Source organism: Seriola dumerili, unplaced genomic scaffold, assembly GCF_002260705.1.
Source record: "Seriola dumerili isolate Sdu_G_001 unplaced genomic scaffold, Sdu_1.0 BDQW01000853.1, whole genome shotgun sequence".
NCBI lineage: Eukaryota > Metazoa > Chordata > Actinopteri > Carangiformes > Carangidae > Seriola > Seriola dumerili.
Genome location: NW_019175108.1, coordinates 150,069 through 167,601, shown reverse-complemented (window position 1 = coordinate 167,601; position 17,533 = coordinate 150,069). Strand labels below are relative to the sequence as shown.

Here is a 17,533-nt window from a genome sequence, read left to right as displayed (position 1 = left end):
GAACACACCATGCCTGTAATAATGCTATGCTAATTGATGTGGCTGACTGAGAACAAACCATCTTTCCAAGGACACCCTCCCTCTACCTCATGTTCTCCCACTTACAATTCCCAGCATGCTTTTCAGCTTTAAAGCACGCTTGCGGTATCAAGAGATTCCCCTCTCACCAGATGCTGGGTAAGGCACAGTGCAGGCGCTAGTAGGGAGAATTCTTTATTGTATTTGTGAATTTAAAAGGATATTTATGGGATGAGTAAGAGGCGGGGTGGGAAGGTGCAGGAAGAAAAGAAAAATCTATTGAAGAGGGTGGGGATGGAAAAAAAATACGTTCATCTGTGAAACAAAAGATGGGGAATGAAAGGAAAACAGGCGAAATCGCTGACTTTAACTTTCTTCCCTTCTGAGGGGAAATAAACTGTGATTATCAAATCAGTTACAACCGTTGTGTCATAAATCATCGCATATGAGAGGAACAATGACACATTCCTCATTGCGGTCCCTCAGCTTTCTGCATGCCCTTCTTTTCTGGGGAGTGCTCATGAATGATTTAAAAAGTGATCTGTTTCCGAGCCTCAGCTGCCTCAGAGGGAGATAACTCAGAGAGGAGGAGTCTGAACGGGGTGGGAGGGACCACGCATGAAGGTTTCCTGTCTTTGATGACAACACATGAGCAACTGCTTCCATGTTTTCCTCATCACACATCAATCATGGATTGTATATTTCATTCATGAGGGGAAAAAGGAGGCAGTGTTCAAGTGCAAAGCAGTTTTCCTCATGAAACAGAATAGACGAGGAAGTTTTCAACCGTGGGTAGAAAATATGGAGAATACGTGGGGAGACTGTGTTACTCTGCTCTGCGGTGGCCATGTGAACTGGAGAATAATATTTACAGAGCATCACACCTCACATCATTCATCACAAAATCACACACCCCAGCTAGTCCCATGAAACTAGGAGTTAATCCATCATCTGCCTCCCTCTTTTCTTTCTCTCCCTCTCCCCCTGATCCAGGCTTATACCTCCCATCCTCTCACCTTCACTCTGCAAAAGGACACGAAAGAAAACTTTGTTGTAATTCAAAAATAGTGGTGACAGCTCCCAAAGTCAAAGTCACCCTACGTGGATAATCAAGACACAAAAAGACTGGAGGCTCCAAAATGGGAGCAGAGGAGAAGCATCTGTTCTTCCTTGTAAGATGGACACGCCTCGAGGCCACAGAGACTTTTCACTATCTGCCCTGCCTACTACAACTACAAACCTTTGTCACAGTCGGATTTAGCCAATGTAAGCCATTCAGGGTCTAATTAGTCCATCCCCCAGGAGGCAGTGTGACTGCAAGTACAGATCAGGGTTATTGAAGGTTTGCGATTTCCAAGTTTTAATGAGTATGTTTCGGTTACAGTTTAATTTTCGGTACTAATTTAGTTTTTTTTGCATAAATGAGTTTAGTTTTATGTATCAGCTGTTGCAGTATGTTTTTTTCACCTTTCCTGTTCTGTTAAAATACTACTCTGTCGCACTTCGTTTCATTGTCAGAGTCACAATGGACAATTTAAAAAAAAAAATAAAAATTTTAAGGGTCAAAATCAATGCAGCAGAACCAGTGATATCATCTTTTTTATTACAAGCATTCCTCTTCCTTGTCAAAAACTGGCACCTACATTACCCACAATGCACCTGTAAGCGGGGATTTAAGAGTGAAAACTGCATTGGTGGGGGTGTGTTGTTTACGGTCCCGGTGAGACAATGAAATACGATCCAGGAAGTCCAGGTGGAGTAATAGATTAATGTGTTTAAAGGCTTAACAAACGCCACAACACTGCACAACAACAAACAGTTTGTGATACTCACAGACAAGATTTTACAACTCTGGAAAGTTATCAATGTGTACTATCAGGGGAGTTCCCCTCTAACAATTTGTTTTGCATTTACTTACTTTACTTAAGTTTCAATTTTATTTTTTTCTAAATATTTGCGAAAATGTCATAGTTGCCTGCTCGGTTTGGTTTAAAGTTGACCCTAAAGTTTTAACTCATTTACACCTTGCATTAACGTCAGTGTCTGAACATCCTATCTGTATGGGGAAAAACACATGAATGCAAAGTGTAAATATTGCGTATTGTGATCAGTATCAGGATCGGTAATGGGGCTTGAGGCTTTCACTGGCAAATTGTCATCTTGTCATCCAGAACCAATGTTATTTTTTTGGTCACTTCAGTGTCACATTCTCAAAATCAGATTTCCAAGTTTTCAGGCTTACATTATTCTCTGATTTCTAAATAGTGTGCACACACAAGCGCCACAAAGTACACATAACCAGTTTCATGAGAGAGAAATGCTGATGATAGATGTATATAGGTAAAGGATCACATGAAATAAAATTCTCTAATAAAATAACACTTTACACGCACAACTATAAAACTGTAAAACTATCCCACTGAAATATTTTCTTGGATTTTAGCATGTGTTTGTTCTTTAAAAAAAATATCAAGTGATCTTTTGAAAAGTTCGTGAGAAATAATATTCATATTCACTACAGTTGCATATTTTGTGTAGCAGAAATATTGCCATTTGATGGAGAATTACAAAGAGCTTCTGCTGCTCCGGCTGTCATGATATAACCACAAAACAGACCACCTACAGAAACATGAAAGAAGTCATAAAAACTGCATCAACCCTCCTATCTCTACTCTCTGCAACATGCTAATAAACACCAGGAATGTTTTCAGTTCCAGTCTGTTCCAGTCTGTGAGGAGACGGAGAGCTTAAAACTCTCAGCACATTAGCTCTGTCAGCAGGGGGGCCAGGATGGCACTGAGAGAAACACAGACACACAGCGGATAAATGAGTCAAGCGGGCATGAAACAACACGACCATGTAAAAACCCTCTGAATATCATTAGCATTCACATGGCTTATTTTCTGCCAGGTCTGCTCTTAACTAATTTTCACCACTGCAAAATAATTAGTTGTTGGTAAGGGATAGGGTCTTTAGACAAGACTGGGCCTATAAAATGTAATTAGGAGTTAAAGCTTACAAAACTAAATCACTATATTGTTTTCTACTGATAGCAGCAGTGGTAGTAGTAGTAGTGGTGGGTATTCATATAAGGATGTGGGGATGACAATGTCCCAGAGGATGAACCATAATTTTTGACTTTATCCTTCCACCAGGAGGTTGACATTTGCGATTTTGAGTCAAGTCATCAACTGTTGGGTGGATTATTATGAAATTTGTTATATATTTTCACGTTACCCTCAGGATGAATTGAAATCACTTTGCTGATTCCTTAAATTTAGGAGCAGTGTGTAGGAATTAGAAACATGGCGGTGCAACATGGTTGGCGTAGATACGATGTGGATATGAAGGGCTCATTCTATGCTAACGAAAACACAACAACTATTAGTTTCAGGTGATTAGAAAATGAAAACATAATAATGAATATATTTCATTTATGTCAATAGTTCCCCCTAAACCCCCAATGTAAGCATTGTCTTTGTGAGCATGTTAGCAAGCTGAGGATAGCATTTAACACAAAGCACCACTGTGCGTAAGTCTAGCCTCACAGAACTGCTAGCATGTCTGTAGACTTTTGTTAGTATTTATTTAATTTAAAAACTAGATTGTAAATTAGTAAAATAGCAGCACTATCATCAAATAAATTCTCTCCAACATCAGCATGGAAATTGTTCTATACAAACCCTATAACTTTGCTGCTGCCTGGATCATTCTATATAATTTTAAAATTTTTGGTTTAATAGGAAAACAATATTTCGACAGTTGTACCTTCACCATTCTGTAGTTTGCAGAATCCAATTAGGAAAAACTGATTTTCAAAAAAGTCAGCACTTACATTGCAGTTTGAAAATACTGATTTCCTCAAATGCCAGTAATGGGTTCATTTTTTAAATGACAGTACTGAAATGTTGTACATGTGTTCAACCTTTTTCTTCACCCCTTGCTCGGCTTACTGACATAGGGGAATAAGAGACACTCAGGCTGCATACTTGGCTTCTCTTAAATGCCATTCTTCCCCCATCAGCCAATCAAATCAAATTGAGAAGTCTGGGAGAAGAGGACCTGATGCTGCAGCGATTACCAGCGAGGAGAGAAAAACGATGCAGACTTCGTCTATCTCCTCATCCTGCTCCATCTCCTTCCCTCTATCTTGGCCCTAATCCACTTAGTTGGCTCTTCCCGAGCTTACAGCCTTTCCTTTATTCCATTATAAAGACCCACCGTACGACCTGCTGCTTATTTCATTAAAAAGGCCCAATCCATGACCCCAAGTCTAATCCATAATGGAGACTACAGGCTAGCCATGGCCCACTATAGTCCACGCCACCGTCCAGCAGGGTGCCTGACAGATGGGACAGAGGGAACAGGGATGGAGAGATAGGGGTCCAATGAATGAGGGAGAATTTGAGAGCTCCGCTTATGAGTGAAGCTTCCTGGTGAATATGATTTCACTGATGTAAATGATGATAGAGTTGAGGCTTTGCTACTCTATCTTTGATGGTTGGAGATGGCTTTCACATGGCCCATCAGTGATATGGAAATGGCCACATCTAAGGGTTGAATATAGCCTGTAAAATGAGCAGAAAGCCCGAGGCTTTCAAAACCCAAAACACCTCGACTTCGAGTGTATATTGTAGTCAGTACTGTAGCTCATTACAGTTAACCTTGGGAGAACTTTGCAAAGCAAACTGAGTGATGCTGAATCATATGATAATATTTATTGACTTTGTCCAATTTGACTTTGCCTCCACTCCCCCCGCTTGACCTTCTCTCTTCTCTGCCCACCTCTGGCTGCCCTCTACCCTAAATGCCCTCTCACAACAAAGATCCAGTATGCTGAGTGTTTTCATCACGTCCACAAATCTAAATTTACAACCTGCCTCCTGTCAAACCTAGCTTCCCTGTGTTTGCACTTAATGGCCTATCAGGTTGCGTATTTATTGATAAAGCAGCACTATTTAGCTCTGAGTACCTGGCTTCCCGCATACCTGCGCCAGCTCTTTAGAGCCCGGCCAGTCATTCTGACAATGCAGCGTCAGTTAAAAGAGACACGTCCCATAGAGATAACATCTTACACTGGTTGATGGGAAAAGGGCTTGTTTTGCAGTCTCTGTCCAGTGCTCAGCTCATGTTATTAAGAACAGTTAACTAATAATAATTACTTTTAACTGGGTTCAGCCGGAGAGCCGCAGCCAGAGGCTTGGGGACATACAATACGGGCAGGAAGTGGCTACAACCCTCTCTCCATCGATAACACCAGCATATCTCATTACCGTGGCGACCTGTGGTACACTGCCACTCGGTCTTGATCATATAAAACCCATTTCAGTGTGCCGTCCCTGCCGGAGCACCAGCAGACTGGAATATTCATTATTCAAATTTTAAGCATTGGAAATCCCAATATGTTACTAAGGCCAGATGAGATGAGATGAAATAGCTTAGCCTTTTGTCCAGGGAACACTGACTAATCGTCTCGCTCCCCAAAATCAATTTCCCAGCCGTAAGCATCACACTCCTGATTGTACTGTACTGTTGAGGACCCCCCATCACTATCACCTAATACTCTTTCTGGCTGCCCAGAATAACTTATTGATTAGTGATTATGTTACGGGAGGTGAGGGTGGCCGGGGCGGAAGACGGACTGGCCTCAGTCATCTCCACAGAGCTAAATTTGGGTCCTCTGTTACCAGATCCAGCACATACTGACACTATCACCAGCTGCCACCAGTCATCAGCCACCAGCCCTGCTCTCAGGATGAAGAGAGAAATTAAGAATGATTTCTGGAAGTATAAATATGAGGGTCATTTTTTTAAGGGCTTATGGTGTCAGGGGTGTTTGAAGCAAAGCGGCACAGCAGGGATTTCATGTCAGATCATAAATTCTTAGATTTGGTGCACTTGTGAACTACTAAATAAAGAAATAAGCACAAATATTTCAAAAACAGGGGATGGATGATTATTAAATTTTCAGGGTTTGATGGAGGTTCTGGTTTGGCAATGGACTGTTTCACCCCCAAGGTATTGGGCTGAGCTCTCCCTCTCTCTCTGATTCTGTGCTGAGCCTGAAATGTGGCTGTGATCAATACCTGCAGGCCCTTTCCCCTGTGCCAGAGGGTTGTTTGTGTGTGTGTGTGCGTGTGTGTGCTGTGTCAGCATCCACTCAGGAACTCCATCAAACACCCCCCATACCCTGACTCCACACACACAGACACACACACATATACAAGACGCCCACATCGGCCGACGCTCCGCTCAAACAGTTGCTCATTTTCACTTTCCCCTTCTCACCCACCACCCCTATCTCACACACATAGAGACACACACACACACTCAAATTTACGCCTCCTTCCTCCTATTCCAGGCCATCCCAACAAGGATGTTAAATACCATTCAAATGTCAGCCTGCCGTATTGATTGGAATAATAATTCTGAAAGGTAGGAGAGATGGCTTGTTGATGCTAAGCAGGCGCGTGACGGCCTGAGCATCCTTCACTGTCACAAAGTTGCCATGTAAGGGTTCCCGGCTCCTCTAGCAGAATGTGGATGGTGGTTTACGTTAGACCACCGAGGCCGTATGTTTCTGTCATTAATCATTGTCCTCACAGGCCAGTGACAGACAGACCGGGATCCATGCTGAGAGAGGAAGAGGGTCATTTTAAATGCCCTCAGATCACAGTGGCTGTGTATGTATGTGTGTGTGTGTGTGTGTGCATGAATGTTGGACCAGAGGGTATGTTCATCACCAGGTGGTTTTCATTTGTCTGTCATGTTTAAATGTAAGGAAAGACATAATTGATATTCAACCATATGGAGGTCATATAATTAAAATTATAATCTGATAAACTGATTTGTTTTAACTGGAGCCATGATAACAGACTAATTATTATTGTGGAACATTACATATATATTAATCAGTGGTTTTAATCATTTGAATTCAATCAATCCCCAACTTCTGTATGATTCATGTCAATAATTCTTGTTAGTACTTACCCTTATCTAGCCGATCAAATTATTGCTATTTCTGGTTCTCAAATAGTCCCTGGGAAAATCTTTTTTCCTCATTTCCATGAAGATTTATTCACATGTACTGAGACTCAAGAGTGATGTTTGGTCCTGGGAGAGTGTAGAAGATGCAAGAGTAAACAAAGGATGATTTTATCAAAATTTAATTGTCATATAACTGAATAATATAGCTCCCATTTCCTAATTTCATAGTTTCATAGTCTCATGGTTTCACATTGGTCCAACACTCCTCTTATATGCTGCTCAGTATAGATCCAATGTTTTTAATGGTAATTATTTTGAAAATTTATATTATTCTGCAGTTCTGTTTTCTTAGAGGTGAATTCTGGTTTTATATTAAAAGGCGTGAACATGTGTGAAGACATTAAGTACTAAAGTGTGTCCCTAGTCAAGTCAACATGGACCCTCACCTGGCAGGTACCTCGATGTTTGAGATGGCATAGAAGTACTTGAGCAGGTTATCTCTCTGGACATAGGTGCCTCCGAGGGCCGGCCTGAGAAGCCTCAACCTAAGGTTGGTGAAGGTGAAGAAGTCCCTCAATCCCTTCATACTTTCCATGCGAGTGTACAGACTGTCCATGTTCTGTAGCCGCGGTCCGGCAAACACAGCAAAGCGCGCCCGCACCTCAAACTTCACATTCTTGTCACTCTTGGAACCGACCCAGCGCGAGTACTGCTCAGTGCAGATGACCCGTGTGATGTTGGCGGGCGAAAGGTCACGCACTTGTTTGGGTGGCATGTTGAAGGCGTCCAGGCAGTCGTCAGCATAGAACTGGTAGGGCTGCCAGGAGCGCCCGTGGTCCATGGACTTATCCAGTACCATGATAGTAGGACGGCCATACTCAAAGGTGATCAGGATGTCGTCTGTGAGCTCCAGACTCTTGTTCCAAGACATACTGATGTTGGCCAGCAGGGGCTCTGGGTGACGTCTCCATGTGACTGTCTGCCAGTACGTGATAAGGCCGTTGCGTTCACGGTCCTGCATCAGCTGAGGAGGGTGGGCCAAGTCTGGGTTAGAGGCATCACACTCGTCACTGCACAGGTATGGGTTCTCCTGAAAGAGAGATTAAGACAGAGCCGTAAGACATCAGTTCGGGTTGGAGAATAAAACTAATGATAAAAGCCTATAGATCATAATCTCTTTATATCTGAATGTATATCCTTTAAAATAAGAAACCCATAATCAGCATATATCTAAATAAGTCAGGGACAATTTACCTTCTACGGGGCCATGGAGCAAAGTTAAGCTTTGGGTCTCATCTCCCAGGTTGCCCCCTACTCTTTGTGCATTTTATTTGTGTTCTGTTGCTTTTAAGTACCCATCAGACACAGAGCACACAGCAGACTACCTAAGGCAGTTTCATTATACTGTAGCCCAGAGCTCTAGAAACAATAAGTACTCCAATGCCAGAATATTAACTTGCCCTGGGTTTGCTTGTTGTTAGTTAGGTAGTGGTAATTTTATTAAACACAATGTTAAGTAAACATAATATAAATTGATATAATAAAGGTGTAAAAAGATACTTTTTGAGACGGGGTTAAAAAAAAAAAAGCCCAAACCACCTTAATGCTCATGTTACTCCATTTATAATGTGCTTTCAAGGTGCATCAAATTACCTCAAAGTGATTGGCACACAGAAAACACGGGGCATTTGGGGTCCCTGGGGCAGCTGGCCTGCTTTGCCCATTTGGTAATCCAGCCTCACACAGACCTTGTCAAAATATAATTTCAGCAAAAATGTCTCAATTGACGAGAAAGGAAAGTATCATGTTGCAAAGTTTGTAGCTGTTGTCATAGGAAAGGCAACTGAAAAGTATCTTGAAATATGGAATTAAAATTTCCAATCTCCTCCCAGGTTAAGGATGCTCCCCTTTACGTAATCGTTGTTATCATTACTGATTCAAAATATGTGCACTTTTTCTGCCGTCAGACTCTCCACACAAACATCCATATTGCTACCATAAACGATGGTGTGTATCTAAATGAGGAATACCTTGATATCCTTGCCAAGGGCACTGAGGGACAGTGAGTTTAAAAGGGAACTTGCCAAACAACACAACAGGAAGTGTGAAGGTCAAGAGGATCATGCATCATCACTGTCTTTGCATAGACAGCAAGAGTGTCGCTGCACTTTTAACTCCAGAGAATTGATCCTCCTCTTTTAGTGATGACAAGACTTTCAAGCCACCGCCTCTCTACACAACTCAGAAATCAACGGGATTATTCACACTGCTCACAAAGAGCTGTGGCCATCTTTCCACCTGCACTTAGAAATGCTTCTTACTCTCTGTTAGGAGATCTCGTGCCGCTCATCTGCATTTTCCTTCCAAAAAGACGAATCTATCCTCTGTTCATTCAGAGTCCCACATTTCCATGTTAGAGAAAATGTCAGGTCCTGTCCCTCTAACCTTGTCTCCTAGAAATTATGTTAATGTATTACTAAATTATTTTCCCAATTATGATGTGGTGACAAACGTAGTTGATGGCTGGAGCCTAGGTTTTTTTGAGTGAGCGACACAAGGTGTTTGGGTCAGTGGATTTTGACACCAGTGACCGGGGTTCACATCCCGACTCCCAGTTGTGGGTAGGTTAAGTCAACAAAAACGCTTTGGTTGAGGTTAGGGAAAGATTGCAGTTTTGGTTAAATGTAAATAAGCACATTGTTTCTGAAGTCACTGTGAACTTTCCCTAACCTTAATAAAGTCCTGTGAGCGTAGGAGTCAAGTACTGTACTTAATACTCTACAAACCTGAGGTACTTATACTTCACTTGAATATCTTGTTTTCATATTACTTTAAACTTGTTCTCATTTCAGAAGGAAATGTAATTATTACTGAAATTACATTTATCTTACAGCTGTAGTTACTATTTATTTACAAATTAATTTTTTCTTGCAATACAGGAGGATCTTATAAAATGTGAGGCTTGAAATTCAACTGCTCAAGTATAGCTGAAATGATTAATCAATCAGTCGAATGATAGAAAATTAATTTGGAATCTATTGGCAAAAATAATTAACATTTCATGGTTCCAGCTTCTCAAATGTTAGGATTTTTTGCTTTTCCTTTTTAGTTTTACAAACCAAACAGTCAATTGATTGAAATATGCATCAGATTAATCCTTATTAAAAATATAAAACCTGAGCTCCACTTTAACCAAGTACAAGCATAAAACGCTGCCAACATATTAATGGATGAGTTATCTAATGTAATATCTACATATATATATATACATGTTCATAAAAATAATAGTTTAACAGTCCATTTTTCTTTCATCTTTTTTCTTTTAATAATCTTGAGTACAACTTCCTGATTATACTTACATACTTTTACTTAAATAAGATCTTAAATGCAATGTGATATTAGTATTTAAGTAAAGGGTCTGAATACTTCCTCTGCCACTGGAACAGTTAATCTAGTCAGCATTAAACTTCCTTCAAAACATATTATCTGTAGCAAATTTGTTGTAAATTGATGTAATTTCTAGAAGACAGTGTTGGTACCTCCCATGACGTTTTCATAGCCCTTTACCTCGATTCACTTTCCATTTCTCAGAATCCCTAATTCCACAGTTGCTGGCTCCTCATGTTGAGATATTTGCAGACATTTCAGCAAAATTGATGTAGCTTACTGTTGTAAGCCAGTTGTCTGACAGCCACATCACCATGGAAGTTAAATATTTACACAAAGAAATCCCAGAGATCCACACAGACGTCTCTCCTGGTGCTTAATTTGCAAAATTCAGCTCTAATGTTGTTTAGATTGTATCACATGCAAAAAGCTCATCATGCCCCCAGGATGTACTAATTAGACTGATAAGGGGTTATTATTTTCTTCAATATCTAGTCACAGTCATTCATTGTATCAAAGGGGTCATAATGTATTATTTTTCTGAGTATTAACTTTATCTCACACAGCTACTGTCTTCTTTCATTATATTTTACTGTACACATTTGTAGCATTACTCAAAAATATAAGTCCCAAAGCTGTCATTTCCATCCTTTCAATTACATAGTAGAGTTATTACTTGATCAATCAAGTATTTCAAAAAAATCTACTCTCAATACAGTACATAGATTTTATTTAGGTTAAGAATTAGCTGCTGATGTCTGTGAAGTTTTCACTTGATTGTGTTTCCAACCTCTTCTCCTGTTTTTTACACTTGTAGTAACTGATCAAATTTTATAGCTGATGTTATCCTTTTTTTATTTAGTGAGAATCCAATAGTCTTTCTGAATTTTACTGCAGTCTTCTTAACAAGCTCTTGATGGAGTGCAGAGTATAAATATCCTGCTTTTTTTCTCCTTTCTTTTTTCTTCCACCTCCACCTCCTCTTCCTTCTCTCCTTCTTCCTCCCCTTTCTTCTTTGTTTTGTTCCTCTTATTATTTTTGCTGTTGGTGTTATTTCTGCTTCTAATTGTAGTGTTTAAGAATGTGACCAGCTTATCTTGAAATGCTGTTTCGTAAGTTAATGGTAATTATGTCGACAACAACTACAACCAAAAAAAGCAGATTTACTTGAATAATTATTTTTGGAATATATTCAGACATTTAAATAATGCAGAACAAAGAACGAAGCAGGAGTAAGAGGCAAAACTGGCAAAGTGAAGACTCAAATATTTGCCCTGCCGTAGAGTCCTTCTGCAAGGCACAAAATGTTAACATTTAACCTGCATGTCCAGCTTTTTGCAATTTGGACTGTTTGTTGTTGGACGTATTAGCTTAATCTTTTTCTCTATAAAGCTGTTCAACCTTGCAGTTCAACCTGTGTAGGAGTGACCTTTCAGATCAACTCTCTGATTAATCACATGTATGCTCAGAGGAGGAATAGCCAATGAGAGATAAGGATTTAGTCTGCATCTGCCTTATTCTTTATTAGACTGAATGACCTGTTACTCTTCAAAATCATATGACATAAACATTTTTAAAAGTTATTTGTGTGAAATTCTTAATATCTTAAATTGCAACAATCTAATATTTTAATAAATATAAACTGGGGTTGAGAAGCAAGGACTGAATAATAGGAAATTGTCTGAAACTGAGGCAAAGAGAAAACAGCTGGAGTAGAAAATAAGTTTTGCTTCTTGTAGATGAGGTACATCAGTGAATTTATTGTCACATTTCTGAGTAGGCTACATATTAAGACAATTAAGATGCATTAAAAGTGACGATAAATGCAAAAAGAAAAAGTGGGGTAACATGCTATTAAATGTTCAAATCAAAAGCCAATATTTGACTAAAAGTGCCCATTTCTGAATTACACATATTGCCTCAGCTAACACATTATTCATCGTGACCAACTCATATTTTTTGAACAATCATTTCAAAACGGTAGAGGGTGTGTGCTTGTTTCTATCTGACATTGAACTCAAGGAAAATTAAGTCTTAATGGGTGTTGATGAAAATCATGGCAATATAGAATGAAATGTTTTATGCAGATTCATGCTTACTCTGATTAAAGTGATGCATGGAATTAATTAACCTCGCCAAAATGACTGCCCACTTAACCATTTTAAAGTACTCAACATTGATATAATTTAATGTCACAACTGCTTTAGTTCAGCACAGCAGAATTAGATGATAATGACTTTTAAGTCATAGTCTGCCCCAAAATCTATCTCTTGAGTATCAAACACTCTCCCTCTGTAGACGTTGAAGTTTGCTAGAGTTTTGTAGTTTCCTGCTTGGTGGGAAATGGTGGATGCAGTCAGCAGGAGGTAGACTCTTTAACATGCGCAAACCAACACATGCCTGCTAATGAGCTCAACAGAGACATGCATGAGGATTGTGATGCAAGTTGTGTATTTAGCCATATTTTGCATGTTGTTTGTAACATACTGTGCATACAGATGGAGAATGGAGGAGTGGTTTATGAAGTGGTCTGAAGAGTTCCTATGGATGTTTCCATACATTCCCATTGGAATTCATGATAACTAACATGAATTCACACTGACCAACCTTTCTAGAGATTTTGGGTGGAGTATGGCTTTAAACAGCAGTTTCTTCTTTATGACCTAAGCTCTAACGTGAAAGCAATACTGCATCATATCGATGCACTGTGCAAGCTCAGATCATGTGTCACCACTTCTTTGCAGACGTTTTGCAGTTTTTCACGTCTGTTGCCAAGAAGCAGCGTCTGCCGACAGTGCTGCCTTTTGAATAAAGTCATTGGACTGTACCAAGGGAAAGTGAGCAGTCACTCAAACCCACTCTAGTGGTCTAATAACAAAAGCAAAAGTTAGAATCTTTGCGAGGCTAAGATTATAAATCATCTGATTTATGGTGACAACGCAGAGTGGGAAAACTCCAAACATAAGCAAACGCAGAGTCCTTGCTGAGAGAGGCTGTACAGCACAGAAGACACTGCACAGGACTATAATGCATGGGAAGACACAGCAATGAAATGACAGTATCCTTATACCAAAAACTGCAGATAATCTATCTTTCTCCTCAGTGGAACGAGGTAGCAGCGTTGTTCTCTATCTGATAACCCAATTATCTCCCTTGCACTGACTCAGATAGAGATCACTGTCAGCGCAAACACACTTAGGATGATAATCTACAACGCTCATAAACAAGTGCAAACGGAAAAGATAATTAGAATTAGATGAAGGGGGCGGGGTAAAGTCAAGAGCTACTTTTATTCAAAAGCTGCTCTGCACAGTAGTGGCCCTGTTGTTTTCGTGCCCTCCGTTAGTGCATCCCCTGACCTCAGTCCAGACACACGTTTACACACACAGGACTGGATTAGTAGGCTGTTGTTCTGGGGATGACCCTCGACCTACAAATCCTATTGAAAATGATCGCACTGTCACACCGTCCCAGATAGAGAGGAAGCTCCATATAGGTTAGCTCCTGAAGTGTGTTTGTGACAGTGTTTATGTGTCTGAGAGAATAAAGCACTTGTGTGTTTATGTTCAAGCGAATCCACAAACTAGACAAGAAGCAAGGATCAATACAATTGTGTTTTTTATCATGTCTTTTCCCTTTGTTGGGTCAAAAAGCTGCATGTCGCCATTCATCTGTCTGCTCTGACCTCTCTCAGCCCTTTAGGATTAGCTACAGTAGAGGTGATACGTATAGTTATATAGGCTGGAAGATTTTTTTATCTCCCATGAGAGACTTACGCACGAGGTTATGTTTAAGCCCTTTGTGTGCCCTGTCCTCCTTATCCCACTCTGCCTCCTGCCACCACTCTGCCCCGGTCCAGTATATCTATGCCAGGATACACACACACACACACACACACACACACACACACAAACACAAACACACTCTCTCTTACACACACACATACAGACATACACACACACAGATCCCGGGCCAACTGCTGCGGCAGGTGGCCCGCACTGCTAAGCCCCTCCAGCAATTATCCTCGCTGGGATCCTGTCTCCACGACAACAGCCGCCATGATGCCCCTGCCATGAGTTATCCTTTTTTTATTTAGTGAGAATCCAATAGTCTTTCTGAATTTTTACTGCAGTCTTTCTTAACAAGCTCTTGATGGAGTGCAGAGTATAAATATCCTGCTTTTTTTCTCCTTTCTTTTTTCTTCCACCTCCACCTCCTCTTCCTTCTTCTCTTCTTCCTCCCCTTTCTTCTTTGTTTTGTTCCTCTTATTTATTTTTGCTGTTGGTGTTATTTCTGCTTCTAATTGTAGTGTTTAAGAATGTGACCAGCTTATCTTGAAATGCTGTTTCGTAAGTTAATGGTAATTATGTCGACAACAACTACAACCAAAAAAAGCAGATTTACTTGAATAATTAATTTTTGGAATATATTCAGACATATTTAAATAATGCAGAAACAAAGAACGAAGCAGGAGTAAGAGGCAAAACTGGCAAAGTGAAGACTCAAATAATTGCCCTGCCGTAGAGTCCTTCTGCAAGGCACAAAATGTTAACATTTAACCTGCATGTCCAGCTTTTTGCAATTTGGACTGTTTGTTGTTGGACGTATTACTTAATCTTTTTCTCTATAAAGCTGTTCAACCTTGCAGTTCAACCTGTGTAGGAGTGACCTTTCAGATCAACTCTCTGATTAATCACATGTATGCTCAGAGGAGGAATAGCCAATGAGAGATAAGGATTTAGTCTGCATCTGCCTTATTCTTTTATTAGACTGAATGAAACCTGTTACTCTTCAAAATCATATGACATAAACATTTTTAAAAGTTATTTGTGTGAAATTCTTAATATCTTAAATTGCAACAATCTAATATTTTAATAAATATAAACTGGGGTTGAGAAGCAAGGACTGAATAATAGGAAATTGTCGAAACTGAGGCAAAAGAGAAAACAGGCTGGAGTAGAAAATAAGTTTTTGCTTCTTGTAGATGAGGTACATCAGTGAATTTATTGTCACATTTCTGAGTAGGCTACATATTAAGACAATTAAGATGCATTAAAAAATGACGATAAATGCCAAAAGAAAAAAGTGGGGTAACATGCTATTAAATGTTCAAATCAAAAGCCAATATTTGACTAAAAGTGCCCATTTCTGAATTACACATATTGCCTCAAGCTAACACATTATTCATCGTGACCAACTCATATTTTTTGAACAATCATTTCAAAACGGTAAGGGTGTGTGCTGTGTTTCTATCTGACATTGAACTCAAGGAAAATTAAGTCTTAATGGGTGTTGATGAAAATCATGGCAATATAGAATAAAATGTTTTATGCAGATTCATGCTTACTCTGATTAAAGTGATGCATGGAATTAATTAACCTCGCCAAAATGACTGCCCACTTAACATTTTAAAGTACCCAACAATTGATATAATTTATAGTCACACTGCTTATAGCACACAGAGAATTAGTGATAATGACTTTTAAGTCATAGTCTGCCCCAAAATCTATCTCTTGGAGTATACACACTAACTCCCTCTGAGAGACGTTGAAGTTTGCTAGAGTTTTGTAGTTCCTGCTTGGTGAGAAATGGTGATGCAGTCAGCAGGAGGTAGACTCTTACACATGCGCAAACCAACACATGCCTGCTAATGACTCAACAGAGACATGCAGTAGGAATTGTGATGCAAGTTGTGGTTTTAACCATATTTTGAGTTGTTAGATACATACTTGCATACAGATAGGAGAATGGGAGAGATGGTTTATTGAAGTGGTCTGAGAATTCCTATGGATGTTCATACATTCCCATTGGAATTCATGATAACTAACATGAATTCACACTGACCAACCTTTCTAGAGATTTTGTGGGTGGAGTATGGCTTTAAACAGCAGTTTCTTCTTTATGACCTAAGCTCTAACGTGAAAGCAATACTGCATCATATCGATGCACTGTGCAAGCTCAGATCATGTGTCACCACTTCTTTGCAGACGTTTTGCAGTTTTTTCACGTCTGTTGCCAAGAAGCAGCGTCTGCCGACAGTGCTGCCTTTTGAATAAAGTCATTGGACTGTACCAAGGGAAAGTGAGCAGTCACTCAAACCCACTCTAGTGGTCTAATAACAAAAGCAAAAGTTAGAATCTTTGCGAGGCTAAGATTATAAATCATCTGATTTATGGTGACAACCGCAGAGTGGGAAAACTCCAAACATAAGCAAACGCAGAGTCCTTGCTGAGAGAGGCTGTACAGCACAGAAGACACTGCACAGGACTATAATGCATGGGAAGACACAGCAATGAAATGACAGTATCCTTATACCAAAAACTGCAGATAATCTATCTTTCTCCTCAGTGGAACGACGACGGTAGCAGCGTTGTTCTCTATCTGATAACCCAATTATCTCCCTTGCACTGACTCAGATAGAGATCACTGTCAGCGCAAACACACTTAGGATGATAATCTACAACGCTCATAAACAAGTGCAAACGGAAAAGATAATTAGAATTAGATGAAGGGGCGGGGTAAAGTCAAGAGCTACTTTTATTCAAAAGCTGCTTGCACAGTAGTGGCCCTGTTGTTTTCGTGCCCTCCGTTAGTGCATCCCCTGACCTCAGTCCAGACACACGTTTACACACACAGGACTGGATTAGTAGGCTGTTGTTCTGGGGATGACCCTCGACCTACAAATCCTATTGAAAATGATCGCACTGTCACACCGTCCCAGATAGAGAGGAAGCTCCATATAGGTTAGCTCCTGAAGTGTGTTTGTGACAGTGTTTATGTGTCTGAGAGAATAAAGCACTTGTGTGTTTGTGTTCAAGCGAATCCACAAACTAGACAAGAAGCAAGGATCAATACAATTGTGTTTTTTATCATGTCTTTTCCCTTTGTTGGTCAAAAAGCTGCATGTCGCCATTCATCTGTCTGCTCTGACCTCCCTCAGCCCTTTAGGATTAGCTACAGTAGAGTGATACGTATAGTTATATAGGCTGGAAGATTTTTTTATCTCCCATGAGAGACTTACGCACGAGGTTATGTTTAAGCCCTTTGTGTGCCCTGTCCTCCTTATCCCACTCTGCCTCCTGCCACCACTCTGCCCCGGTCCAGTATATCTATGCCAGGATACACACACACACACACACAC

The 17,533-nt window shown here is 40.1% G+C and overlaps 1 protein-coding gene across 3 annotated transcripts in view; it reads right to left on the bottom strand.

Moving 5' to 3' along the window:
* Positions 1-17,533, bottom strand: part of LOC111237374 (netrin-G2-like) — a 71,846-nt gene that overhangs the window by 40,486 nt on the left and 13,827 nt on the right. For all 3 annotated transcript variants that reach the window (XM_022766452.1, XM_022766453.1, XM_022766451.1), the window contains exon 2: positions 7,452-8,095. In XM_022766452.1, the coding sequence (XP_022622173.1) occupies positions 7,452-8,095 (644 nt within the window). The remainder of the gene's footprint in view (positions 1-7,451; positions 8,096-17,533) is intronic.